At 48.9% G+C, this 12,160-nt stretch overlaps 1 protein-coding gene across 1 annotated transcript in view; it reads right to left on the reverse strand.

Annotated features, from left to right (window-relative positions):
* Pacs1 (phosphofurin acidic cluster sorting protein 1) overlaps positions 1 to 12,160 on the reverse strand; it is a 120,556-nt gene that overhangs the window by 3,418 nt on the left and 104,978 nt on the right. Inside the window, exons 12-22 of the mRNA XM_013021146.1 lie at positions 11,876 to 11,991; positions 11,604 to 11,739; positions 10,630 to 10,734; positions 9,909 to 10,015; positions 9,131 to 9,285; positions 8,826 to 8,936; positions 8,227 to 8,329; positions 7,248 to 7,290; positions 3,605 to 3,647; positions 3,193 to 3,328; positions 849 to 1,075 (exon numbers count right to left, since the gene is read on the reverse strand). Coding sequence (XP_012876600.1) covers positions 849 to 1,075; positions 3,193 to 3,328; positions 3,605 to 3,647; positions 7,248 to 7,290; positions 8,227 to 8,329; positions 8,826 to 8,936; positions 9,131 to 9,285; positions 9,909 to 10,015; positions 10,630 to 10,734; positions 11,604 to 11,739; positions 11,876 to 11,991 — 1,282 coding nt within the window. The remainder of the gene's footprint in view (positions 1 to 848; positions 1,076 to 3,192; positions 3,329 to 3,604; positions 3,648 to 7,247; positions 7,291 to 8,226; positions 8,330 to 8,825; positions 8,937 to 9,130; positions 9,286 to 9,908; positions 10,016 to 10,629; positions 10,735 to 11,603; positions 11,740 to 11,875; positions 11,992 to 12,160) is intronic.

A 12,160-nucleotide genomic window follows, 5' to 3' on the forward strand; every position in this document is an offset into this window, starting at 1 on the left:
GGGGCCTGAACTCTGGGCCTGGGTGCTGTCCCTCAGCTCTTCAGCTCAAGGCTAGTGCTCTACCACTTGAGCCACAGTGCCACTTCCGGCTATTTTTTCTTGCTTATGTGGTGCTGAGGAATCGAACCCAGGGCCTCATGCATGCAAGGCAAGCACTCTACCACTGAGCCACCTTCCCAGCCCCTCCACTTCATTCTTAAGACAACCATGTCTCTCTGTTCAGGAGGCCTCTCTGGATTGGCCACCCGTACTGGGTGTGAGCTCTCTGTACTGCCATAGTCACCACGGTGACTATGGGCTGGGTCATGGAGCTGGACTTTTTACAACTTCAGTCCACTTAGGGAAGCAGTTAGAAAGGCTTCAGGGGCTGGGAAGGTGGCTCAGTGGTAGAGCGCTTGCCTTGCATGCCTGAGGCCCTGGGTTCGATTCCTTAGCACCACATAAGCAAAAAGAAAAAAGCCGGAAGTGGCACTGTGGCTCAAGTGGTAGAGCGTTAGCCTTGAGCTGAAGAGCTGAGGGACAGCGTCCAGACCCAGAGTTCAGGCCCCACGACCGGACCCAAAAAAAAAAAAAAAAAAAGAAAAGGCTTGTTTCACTCTGCAGTGACCCTACGATCTGCTGAGCAGATTTCCACACTGCCTGATCCTACCATCTGCTGCTCAGAAGCAAGAACCCTGTTTTCCTGTATTACAGACAAATGCTCATGTCTCCCATGTGAGACAGGACTGCCTTACAGGCCCCTGCCAACTATATGATACATGCTCATCCAGAAACAGACTGTTCCAGATCAAGAGAGGAGAGGGGAGTCCTATGGCCTCTGGTCTTTCTTGGCCTCTGGTGGAATTTACCTTTTTTGTTTTTCTCTTTGGTGACCACAGTCATTGCCATGGTGCCAGAAAGCTGAGCTTCCCCACCGTGGGGCAGACGGGAAACCTGCACTGAGCGGAAGACGCTCTTGAGGGTGTTCTTTGAGCTGGCATCCCTCTTGTCTCCTTCCCTCCTCCGCTCTCCGGGGTGGCCCAGCCAGTAGTCCACTTGAAGGCCAATCACATCTCCATATGGGCTGTTGGGGCTCCTGGAGAAGGGGAATAAAACAAGATGTCAGGGCTGGGAAGGTGGCTCAGTGGTAGAGCGCTTGCCTTGCATACCTGAGGCCCTGGGTTTGATTCCTCAGCACCACATAAGCAGAAAGAATAAAATGGGAAATGGCGCTGTGACTCAAGTGGTAGGGCACTAGCCTTGAGCTGAAGAGCTGAGGGACAGTGCTCAGGCCCAGAGTTCAGGCCCCACAACCGGACCAAAAAAAACAACAAACAAAAAAACCCAAGATGTCAGCTTTGTCCTCAGGGTCTAACTACAGGAGTCCCATGAGGGATGGGTGACCAGCAGCTCTGGGAGTGGAAGATGGGGAGAGAATCAACTACATGGCTCTTGTCCCCTTTAGCCATGATGAATCAGGTCATGGGATGGAGAGTCAGGCTTATCTGAGGGCAAAGCCAGGAGAAGGTAAAGGCCCAAATTACAGGATGAGAAGAGCAGCAGACCAGAAAGCTTTGGCAGGAGTGCACATGGACGCACATGTACATATATGGACATACACAGGAGCAAACAAAAAAGCTGTGGCCCACACCAAGCAGAGGGCTAGAGAAACTGCAGGCAGAGGCAGAAGCACCACTGTGACTTCAGAGAAGCCTTGGGAGCTGATGGATGCTGTTCTGTGCCTTTGCTTATGTATGACACTTTTAGCTCAATGATAATTTTAGCTCCATGGGGAAAAGGAGTGTTTTCTTGAAAGAAGGTGTCAGACACAATCGGTACCTAGGCTATGAGAGTCATCTGACTTTTCTTTCTGCCTCATTTCAGTGGCTCCATTAAAAAAATGGGATGAGAAGAGAGGTCAAAGTAAGATTTGGTCCAATCACCCCCAAATCTACACTGCACAGAAATCCTTCATGCAATTAGGGAAAACAGGTCCCTTAGAAGCCTGGAGTGCCAGGTCCCTGGGGCAGAATGTGGCTCTGTTCCTATACCTTACTTTCTAGACAAATCAGTAGAAGATAATAAAAGACACTAAGAAGAGGAAGGACAGGATTGGGATTGGGATTTGAGCTCTAGAACAGGTGTTTCCTTTAGGGACTATGACACTGTCATTGATGCTTCTGGAAAAGCTATTGGCCATTGCCTTCCTCTCAAGTGCTACAAAGAAAGAGGAAAGCCAGGGTAGAGGAAGGAAGTACTCTGCTTTTTGTTCCATGGCCTGATCTTCTCTCACGTAGAGGTTTCCTTCAGCCCTGTGCCGGTCACTGCTTGCTCTTCTTTACACATGGCAGGGGAAAAAAGGCCAGCTCCTTGGCCTTCCACCTTAACTTCAGATAATCTGAGATCTCAGGCTAGGGCTGTGGCTCAAGGGGTGGAGTGTATGCTTAGAAATAGTGAGGCCCTGAGGGGGGAGAGAGAGAAAGGGGGGGAAAGGGGAGGAAGCAGGGAGTAAGGAGAGAGAGGGAAAGAAAGGAAGAGAGAGAGGGGGGAGAGAGAGAGTGACAGAGACCTTGTAATCTCTTAGTTATGAAGTTTGCCACTTTTGTACCACAAGCCAGACCTAGAACCTAAACTTCAGGAGGGCAGGTACCATCAACTATCAGCTCTGTAGGTCCAGGGCCTCCTTTAGACTGGTGTACAGGAAATGTTATGTGGCAGTGTGCCCCACACATGCCCCTCTGTTCCCATTTAGGCTGTGTGACAGCCCTGTGAGGCCAGTTCATATCTACTACATAAACTCAGGTGTGTTTCACCACAAGCACACACATTCCTACTATCCTGAGAGGTCTCATAACTAGATACCCACCCACAGCACACTTCACAAATACGCACGGCCTCTGACAACACCATCTCATCTGACCCTGCAACTCTGCAAGACAGATAGGGCAGAGAGACTCCTTCCATTTCACTAAGCATTTGATGGCCTGGCCAGCAGCTGACCTGCCTCTGTATTCTAATCCAGTGTGGCTATCTTTGGCCAATATCCTGTGCCTGGGAAGTGAGCTAGGTGGTTAGGCCCTACTGGCGTGGTGTGGTGGTTGGGGGGTGGGAGAGGACAGACAAAGCAGAAAAAAAAACTGGTGTGGGCGAGAGAGAGAGAGAGAGAGAGTGTGTGTGTGTGTGTGTGAAGACTGGTGTGGGCAACAATCTTACCCTACGATGGCAAGGGCACTGCTCATAGATGGAGAGGAGGGCGGGGTGGCTGTGGCATCTCGGCTCAGGCCCGAGCTGGAGGGTGGTGATGTGGAGGGCACGGTAAGGCTGACCACGGGTGAATCATCCCCATCACCTGTCAGGGAGACAAGCACAGTTGACCAGAGGCAGCCACCCCTGACCTTCTAGGGGCAACGATGAGGCGTATGCTCTCAGAGGCAGTGTTGATTTCTTCTTGGGTCTCAGAGACCTCCTGCTTTCCCCCCTGACAATGAGGAGTGAGGCCAACATGGTCCTGTTTAAACTGCCTCCCCACCACATCTAATGCCATAAATTTCTGCCTCATTAGCTCAGAGACAAGACTGGAAAAACCTTTATTTTTACCCAGAGAAGTAAAGGAGCCATGGATTACCTGCAGTAGATGGTGAGTCTTCAACAAGGCCCACCTTTACCACCTGAAGGGGGAAAAGGACACTCATTAGGTCCTCCATCATGATGGCAAGCTCCAGTCTAACCAGACACAGGTGTTGAGGACTACAGCTACAACCAAATGGTGTGTTATCATACTCTGAAAAAAAATTTTTTTTGGGTTGGTTGTGGGGCCTGAACTCTGGGCCTGGGCGCTGTCCCTCAGCTCTTCAGCTCAAAGCTAGTGCTCTACCACTTGAGCCAAAGCATCACTTCCGGCTTTTTCTGCTTATGTGGTACTGAGGAATTGAACCCAGGGCCTCACGCATGCAAAGCAAGCACTCTACCACTGAGCCACCTTCCCAGCCCCTCTGAAAATCTTTATACTTCAGGAGCAACCCAGTTGGCTTAAGAGATATAGGAAAAAACAACAACAACAACAACAACAAAACTCAGACCAGTGGCTAAGGGTACAGATTTAGCCTGTGTGGGGCTCTAGGTTCTATCTTAGCACAAGAAAAGAAAAAGTTGGATACTAGTGGCTCATTCTTGTAATCCTAGCTACTCAGGAGGCCGAGACCTGAGGATTAACTGATTTAAAGCCAGTGCAGACAGAAAAGTCCCTGAGATTCCATTTCTAATTAACCAGCAAAATGCTGGACTTGGAGATGTGGGTCAAGTGGTAGAGCACCAGCTGTGGTGAGGAAGTAAGTAAGCTGAGTGAATACAAGGCCCTAAGTTTAAGCCCCAGTACAAGGCAGGAGAGAAGAGGAAGAAAAAGTCAATCAAAACAAAGTAGTAAGAAAAGTAGTTCAAAAGAAATGAGATAGACTCATGAAACTTGGTAGTTCTCTAGAAACAAGGGTAAAGCTCACTTTGACAAAGGAATTATGTGTCCTGATCTCATTTTTCAAAGATCATATGGGCTGAAGGTACTGACACTATCCCTTCCATTTCTGCCTTCTAGAATATGGAGGAGCAGTGGAGGGAGGTCTCGGGAATTAGATTCCCCATAGAGAATTATTTTGTCGGTCGTGGGGCTTTTACTCTGGGGCCTAGGTGCTGAGCTTGTCAACTCAGGGCTAGCGCTCTACAGCTGGAGCCACAGTGCCACTTCTGGTTTTCTGGTGGTTAATTGGAGATAAGAGAATCATGGACTTTTCCTGTCCAGACTGGCTTTGAACTGCAATCCTCAGATCTCAGCCTCCTGAGTAGCTAAGATTACAGGTATGAGCCACCAGTGCCTGGCTTTTTTTTTGGTCAGTCATGGGGCTTGAACTCAGGGCCTGGGTGCTGTCCCTGAGCTCTTTTGTTCAGGGCTAGTGCCCTACTACTTTGAGCCACAGTATCACTTCCTGTTTTCTGGTTTTATTTTTTTATTTTTATTTTTGGGTCCGGTCGTGGGGCCTGAACTCTGGGCCTGGGCGCTGTCCCTCATCTCTTCAGCTTAAGGCTAGCACTCTACCACTTGAGCCACAGAGCCACTTCCGGCTTTTTTCTTATGTGGTGCTGAGGAATCGAACCCAGGGCCTTGAGCATGCAAGGCAAGTGCTCTACCACTGAGCCACCTTCCCAGCCCGTTTTCTGGTTTTAATTAGAGGTGGAGCCTCATGGACTTTCCTACTGGGGATGGCTTTGAGCCATCATCCTCAAATCTCAACCTCCTAAGTGGCTAGGATTACAGGCATGAGCCACCAGAATCTTTTCTCCTCTCCTCCTCTTTTTCTCCCCTCTCTCACCTTCCCTCCCTTTCTCTATCTCCCTCTCTCATTAGCTTAAATTAGTTATCTGGGGTGGGTTGAAGGAGTGGAGGCAGGAGTAAGTTTCATTGTTATATTCCCACACTTTTACAATATATTATAGTCTTACTGTCTTTCTTCTTCCTTTCTCCCTTTCCAAAATAATTTCAACAGGTTTTACTGCTCTATTTTCATAGATAAAAACAATCTATTTTGACCATATTTATTATCATCCCATAGAGAATCCTTACGAGGAGGGAGGAGGCCCTCCAGTGGCCAGAGAAGCACTGAGCTAGAAACAACTTGGTCTATCCCTGGTGGTCTGAGTGGCAGGTGAGGTCTTGTACCTGACACCTGACCCAGTCTGGGGCAGAGCTGTATAGAAGCTGGCTTGGGGCTACTAGAGCAGAGACCCAATACCTCCCTACAGTAGGTCCTGGGTGAACTTCTAGCTGGGTCTCTTTACTGACCAAGAGAAACAAATCAAGGTTTTAGAGCTTCCTGGATTAGACCTCCCTTAGTATCCTAGGCATTCTGTCAGTGTCTGCTAGCAACTCCTTTTTTTTCTCCCTGGTGTTGAGGATCAAACCCAGGGCCTCACATACTACAACTGAGGCACATCTCCTTAAAGGTTTTTTATTTTGAATCTCTCACTTGGCTGTGAGACTACAGTGAGTAGTGACTCAGGCCTCCAGTTCCATGAGGGCATGAGTTATGCTGCCTGCCTGGGCTGTGTGGCCTGTCACCAGGTAGCAAATGTATTGCTAGATGGGCAGCTGGCAAAGCCTGAACAGGGCTGCTCATTTCCCCAGTTGAGGTCACACAGGATACCACATTCTTGGATGCACTGAATAGTAGGGGCTAATCTTGGATAATAGGGGCTAATGTTCCTCGTCTGCACTGCCCTTTCCCTTCTGAAAGCTATTGGCTGTGCAAGTAAATTACAGAAAGTGACACAGCTGTCTTAGGAGGGAAAACAGCACAGTGAAAAATTAAAGTTTCCAGGGCTGGGAAGGTGGCTCAGTGGTACAGCACTTGCCTTGCATGCCTGAGGCCCTGGTTTTGATTCCGCAGCACCACATAAGCAAAAAGAAAAAAGCTGGAAGTGGCGCTGTGGCTCAAGTGGTAGAGCGTTAGCCTACCACTTGAATAGCTGAGGGACAGCGCTCAGGCCCATAGTTCAGGCCCCACGACTGGACCCCCCCCCCAAAAAAAAAAAGAAAAATTAAAGTTTCCAGTCTTCTTTTGGGTGGTACTGTCTCTGCTGAGCCCGCTATGTATCTTAGGCCCAGTTGTTGCCAAATGACCAAAGGCCAGTACAGTTGACATAATGTCATCTGTGAGGCTCTTCCTTTATTTCAAAATTCACTACTCAGAAAGGAAGAGTCCTTAACTCAGGGCCTGACTCTAGGACCTCTCCTGGAATACCATGCTCTACTTTTCAAAGCCACTCTTTGTCCATGAGCCTGAAGAAGCCATACTCTAGACATTCCTACAGAGGTCCACATGCACTACGTTCAAGGCCTGGTGCAATAAACAGGAGATACCAATGATGAATGTGGGCACAGTTGATGATTTGGGAACGAAGGACCTTCAGATGAACAGCCAAATGCATCCCAGACCAGTGTTCCTCCCTATAGCCACTACTGACCCTTGGGCAGCATCTTTCTCCAGGTGGGGACTGTCCTATGTCACTGGATGGTATGCCAGGAGTACTTTTGTTCCCAGCTGTGATAACCAAAACTGTCTCTAGGTGCTGTCAGATATCCACCTGTTGGGGCAGGGAGGGGGGTGTGTGACAAAATTCATCCTCATGCAGCCACTGTTCTAGATGAATTTGATGAATCGTATTCAGTGTGTGTGAAGGGAAGACAGGAAGATGGGAGATCAGAGGAGGGTAGTACTCACACCAATGAAAGGAATAAACTTCTGATAGGAGTCTTCATCAGGGCTGTTGGGAGACAGGAAAGTTTTATATTTAGTGGGTTCAACTGAACAGGGTACTGGGGAAATAAGCTCTCCACATTGTTTCATGGCTCAGAGGAGTCCAGCACATATTCCTGTCATACCACATGGAGGCAAGTGTACAGAATGAGGGGGAAAAGACATGACTGTACAAACTATACTGCCTATTTCCCTGGTTAGTTTCAGCCACCAGGGAAAGAAATAACTAATCCTAGCCGAGCGCTGGTGGCTCATGCCTGTAATCCTAGCTACTCTGGAGGCTGAGATTTGAGGATTGCAATTCAAAGCCAGCCTGGGCAGGAAGTCTGTGAGACTCTGATCTCCAATAAACACCTAGAAAACCAGAAGTGGCACTGTGGCTCAAGTGGTAGAGCACTCGCCTTGAGCTGAAGAGCACAGGGACAGCGCCTAAGACCAGAGTTCAAGTCCCACGACTGACAACAAAACAATACAAAACAAACAAAAAAAACCTAACCCAAACCCATGCCAGAGAAGGCCCAGGACAAGGGAGGGAATGTCTAGATTGGAGACAGAAAAAATTATTTACATTTCTTGTGCTCCTTTGACAGGAAACGAAGTGTGGAGGAGAATGTGAAAAATGGAAAGACTCAAGATTCCCCTAGATCACCTACTGCTATTTGTTTTTGGTGCTGGGTCCTGGGACTTGAACTCAGGGCCTGAGCACTGTCTCTGAGCTTATTTGCTCAAGGCTAGCATTCTACCACTTTAGCTATAGCCTTATGTATGGCTTTTTTGGTGGTTAATTGGAGGTAAGAGTCTCATAGAGGACTTTCCTCCCTTGGCTGGCTTGAACTGTGATCCTCAGATCTCAGCCTCTTGAGTAACTAAGATTATAGGCATGAGCCACTGGCCACTGGCCCATCCAATGGATTTTAAAGAAATCTCCCAAACTAAGACTTACAACTTATGCCTGCAGGTCAGCATGGCTTCAGCCACAGGGAGCTGGTGCGTTGTAGCTGCTCCATTGACATACTGCATCACACGTCCCACCACATCCAGTGACTCTACAATAAACCAGAAGGAAAGTACTCATTCAATTCAGCAAACACTTGGCTCCTCCTCCCTTTCCCCAAGAGCTAGGTGAGGACCTGCAGAGCTGAGGTAGAGAAAGGGTTCTGAAGTTCCCTTAGCTATGAATCAAAGGAGTTATACATTTAAACATGGTCTTCTGCATTCCATCTCAGCCTCCCTCTGATGCTACCACTACCAACACTGGCTGTTCAGAAGGACAGCTGCTGGTTTGGTGGCACATATTTATCTAGAGAATGACTACTTCCTACTCATCTTTACATCTGCCAGCCCAGCATGACCTCTTACTTCTGGGTAAAGGGAGGGCTACACAGGATGTGCCTCCCTCAATGGACACTCACTGGGAAAGTGAACTGGCACAGTGGCTGGCTGATGGTGAGCCACAGGGTGAAGGTCCCCTTCAGCGGTGGTTGGCTGTCAGGAACCAGGTGCTACACTCCTGGCAGGGATTCCCTTACCATGGGCCTTTACCTGATACTGGGGGCTCTGAGCGGCTGAAAAGGTCTCTCCAACCAGAATCAAGGAAGGTGCTGCTGTATCTACTGTCAACTGAGCCCAAGTATTTGGCCACTGGGTGAGAACCTAGTAGATGGAAACCAGACAAGGTAAATGGGTTAGTGGGTGGCATGATGGAAGGAGTTGGCCCAAGCATGGCTCTGGCTTTTGGTTTCCTTGATGGTTTGTCCTAGGATCAATGCCCCATGCTGCTGCAGAGTCAGATCTGCTTGTAGAGGCCTCATGTGTGCCACACCCTCCCGGACACTGCACAACTTTACCAAGGGGAATGATGAGGAAACGCATGTAGCCCAGCCAATCTGAAGTCTTGCTGGCCAAAGACTTGACAAAGAACCGGAGGATGGAGCTCAGGTAACTCTGGCCTCCCACAGCTGCCACTTTGACTGGCCTTGGCATGGACGAATTGCAGTTGCAGCTGGAAAGAAAGGGGGTCTTCACACACCATGCTTGGGGCTTACCAGGATCCTGCTCAGGGAAGGTCCCAAGCTTTTGACTCCATATACCCCAAGAAGCCACAGGGGAAAGCAAATCCACTAAGCAATACTGAGAGGCAATAAACTATAGTACTGCTCAAGAGGGAGAGACCTGCCCATGAAGAAGAAAGAAGGGCCAGGCTAACAGGGATGGGTAATAAGGAATCCTAAGGCAGGGCTACCTGGGAAGCCCACAGTCAGCTGGAATTGCCCCACTCTCTGTTGCATGGGAGGGGATTCCAGGTCTCTCAGAAGCCCTGGAGAAGGAGAGCACTGACTCTTGATCATCAAGCAGTTCATTATAGCTCACAGGACAAAGGAAAAGATCTTATTTAAACTCTCTCTTCCTTATCATAAATTTAAGAAAGGGGTAAGGCAAGAGTCTGGGCAAGGAAGTAGTGGGCTCAGAAGTTAATAGTCTATCCTGGGTACTAGACACTACAGCCTTTTGTTGCTTCCTGTCAACATATACCCTGATCTGATGAAGCCAACAGGTCCTACCCTCCAAGTCAGGGTGAAAACATGAGGTGGAGGGAATTCCAAAATAGCAGGCCAGAGCACTTACTAGCGCTGAATCCGGGTGAGCAGGGCAGACAGCACAGCTTGGACTTCCACGGTGGAACATGTGCACACGACGGGCTTCCGCTGGTCCTGGAGCAGCTCAGCCACATACTGTGATAGAAAAAGGACAGGGATTCAGGTGAGTGCAAGGCCCCACAAGTGCTAAGTCCCTGCCTGCTTTCTGGGCAACACTGGGCAGAGGTGATCAGATTGCCAGGCTGGGGCAGAACGTCATAGAGTAGGGAAAGGTGGGGCAGACTTCAGGGAGACATGCTATGAGAGGTGGGAGGGTAAGTTTTGGGGCTTCAAATGTCACCCATGTCTAGCACCTCTGGCACCAGACTATCACAGGGTGGATGGTGAGAGACAGGCAGGTCTGTTCTGCTGCTGTTGAAGTGCCGTCACAGAAACCAGGGATAGCCCCAAGCATGTTATAGCATTTGGTGTTACTGTAGACACTTGCCTAATCCATGGTATCCTGGTGGGGTTGAAGAAGGGCAACCCAGACCAAATGCTTATTGCTTGGTTTTTCTTTCTTTATTTTTAAACAGATAAGGAAGCTGAGGTAAAGAAAAGTTAGTGATGGAAGATTCATAGATTGGACAGAAGATAGAAACTAAGAGCTCCAGGCTTGGCTTAGTAGAGGCTTAGAGATGGGGTTACTTTCCTGCTTCCCCATCTGCAGACCCCTCTCAGGTTGAGAATTGAGGTTCTCAATGCTTTACCTGGCCTTGCCAGTCAGTAGTATTCACCAGGATGACATTTTCTGGGAGGGCTGCATCGGACACCAGGATCTGATTCAGCTGGTCATATACCACCTTTCTTGGAATCTGTAAGGAGTGTCTGTTAGGCACCCGGGGGTGAAGGTGGGGAGAACCCTTGGCACAGGTATTCAGACAGTGCAGACACCAGGAATTTGTAAAGGAGACACTCTCCCATTGCCTAGACCAAAATAGAGATGAGGAACAGACTGAGAGTCACTGTGGGATCCTGCTGGGGACAGTCTGTGAGGCAAAGATATAGTGCCAGGATGGCAGAAGCAGAGGAGTTAGAGCAGCTAGCGAATGACATCAAGGGCAGTGGGGAGAGAAATAATGAGGGTGGAGGCAATATATGGGACTCACAGTGAATAAGGACATTTCAGGAACAGTGATTAACAAGAAGGACAATACCTCACCCAGGGAGCTTGGCTATTCTAGTCTCAGGTTCATTTGCAGCTCTGTAACAGCATCAAACTCAGGAAGCCATACTGACCCAAACATTTCTCTCCACAATATTTATTAGGGAAGTGATCAGACTGGCTGCTTAACTCCAGGACTTGGAAGGAACGCCAGCTCTGCAGCTAAGAACTCTTCTCCAAGTCTGTAGAGAGGATATTCTCGAAATCTTGTTTCTTTCCAGCTCTTTTCCAGCACCCTAAGACTGGAGAGTGGTGGGAAATGGCCCTGACAGGGAGATGATGCCTCCATTCTTGTGCTTTCTCCAGATCCCACAAATCAATCAGAAGCCCAATTACACATTGGCAGTGAAAAATAAATGTGGTGGGCTCCTTTAACTTAGGTCTTTCAGAATGCCTTTTTATAGACAGCACTTCATATATTCCTTTCTTCTGTCTAGCTGTTCAAGAAGGACAAGAGACGGAGGAGACTAAAGCCTAGGTAGTCTGGAGGACCTGATCTTGCTGGGGGACTGTAGGTACCTGTGTGCTGTGGCCCAGGTCAGGTGAACGCTCACTATCGGAGCTGTTGGTCCTCTCGCTCAGTGGCTTGGAGAGCTGTCGCTCCTTCAGAGGAGTGCTTCTCTTCTGCCTGGGAGTGTGTGTTCCTTCCACTTTGCTGATGGAGAGCATGAGAGGGTTACATAGTCCCTCAACCTCAAAGCTATACCAGCCCACACCCTCCACAGGTTATGGAGCTGGTACCAGGTATGCTTGCAAGTCTATAGTACTTGTGTCCCTGTAGTCTGGAGTACCTGGGGGAGGCAGAGCCCTGTAGATCTGTTTTGCTGGATTTCATAGGTGTTTTGACTTTCTCTGGAACAACCAGACTTGTGCTCACATCACCAAACATGTCCTGGTCAGTAATTTCCTGCCATGAAGAAAGAAGCAAAGGTTACCTCTCACCCACTGATCTCTGGAGCCCTGCTAAGAACCTTCCCTAGGGCTGGGAAGGTGGCTCAGTGGTAGAGCACTTGCCTTGCATGCCTGAGGCCCTGGGTTCGATTCCTCAGCACCACATAAGCAAAAAGAAAAAAGCC

The sequence above is a fragment of the Dipodomys ordii genome, unplaced genomic scaffold (genome assembly GCF_000151885.1).
Source record: "Dipodomys ordii isolate 6190 unplaced genomic scaffold, Dord_2.0 Scaffold54, whole genome shotgun sequence".
Classification (NCBI taxonomy): domain Eukaryota; kingdom Metazoa; phylum Chordata; class Mammalia; order Rodentia; family Heteromyidae; genus Dipodomys; species Dipodomys ordii.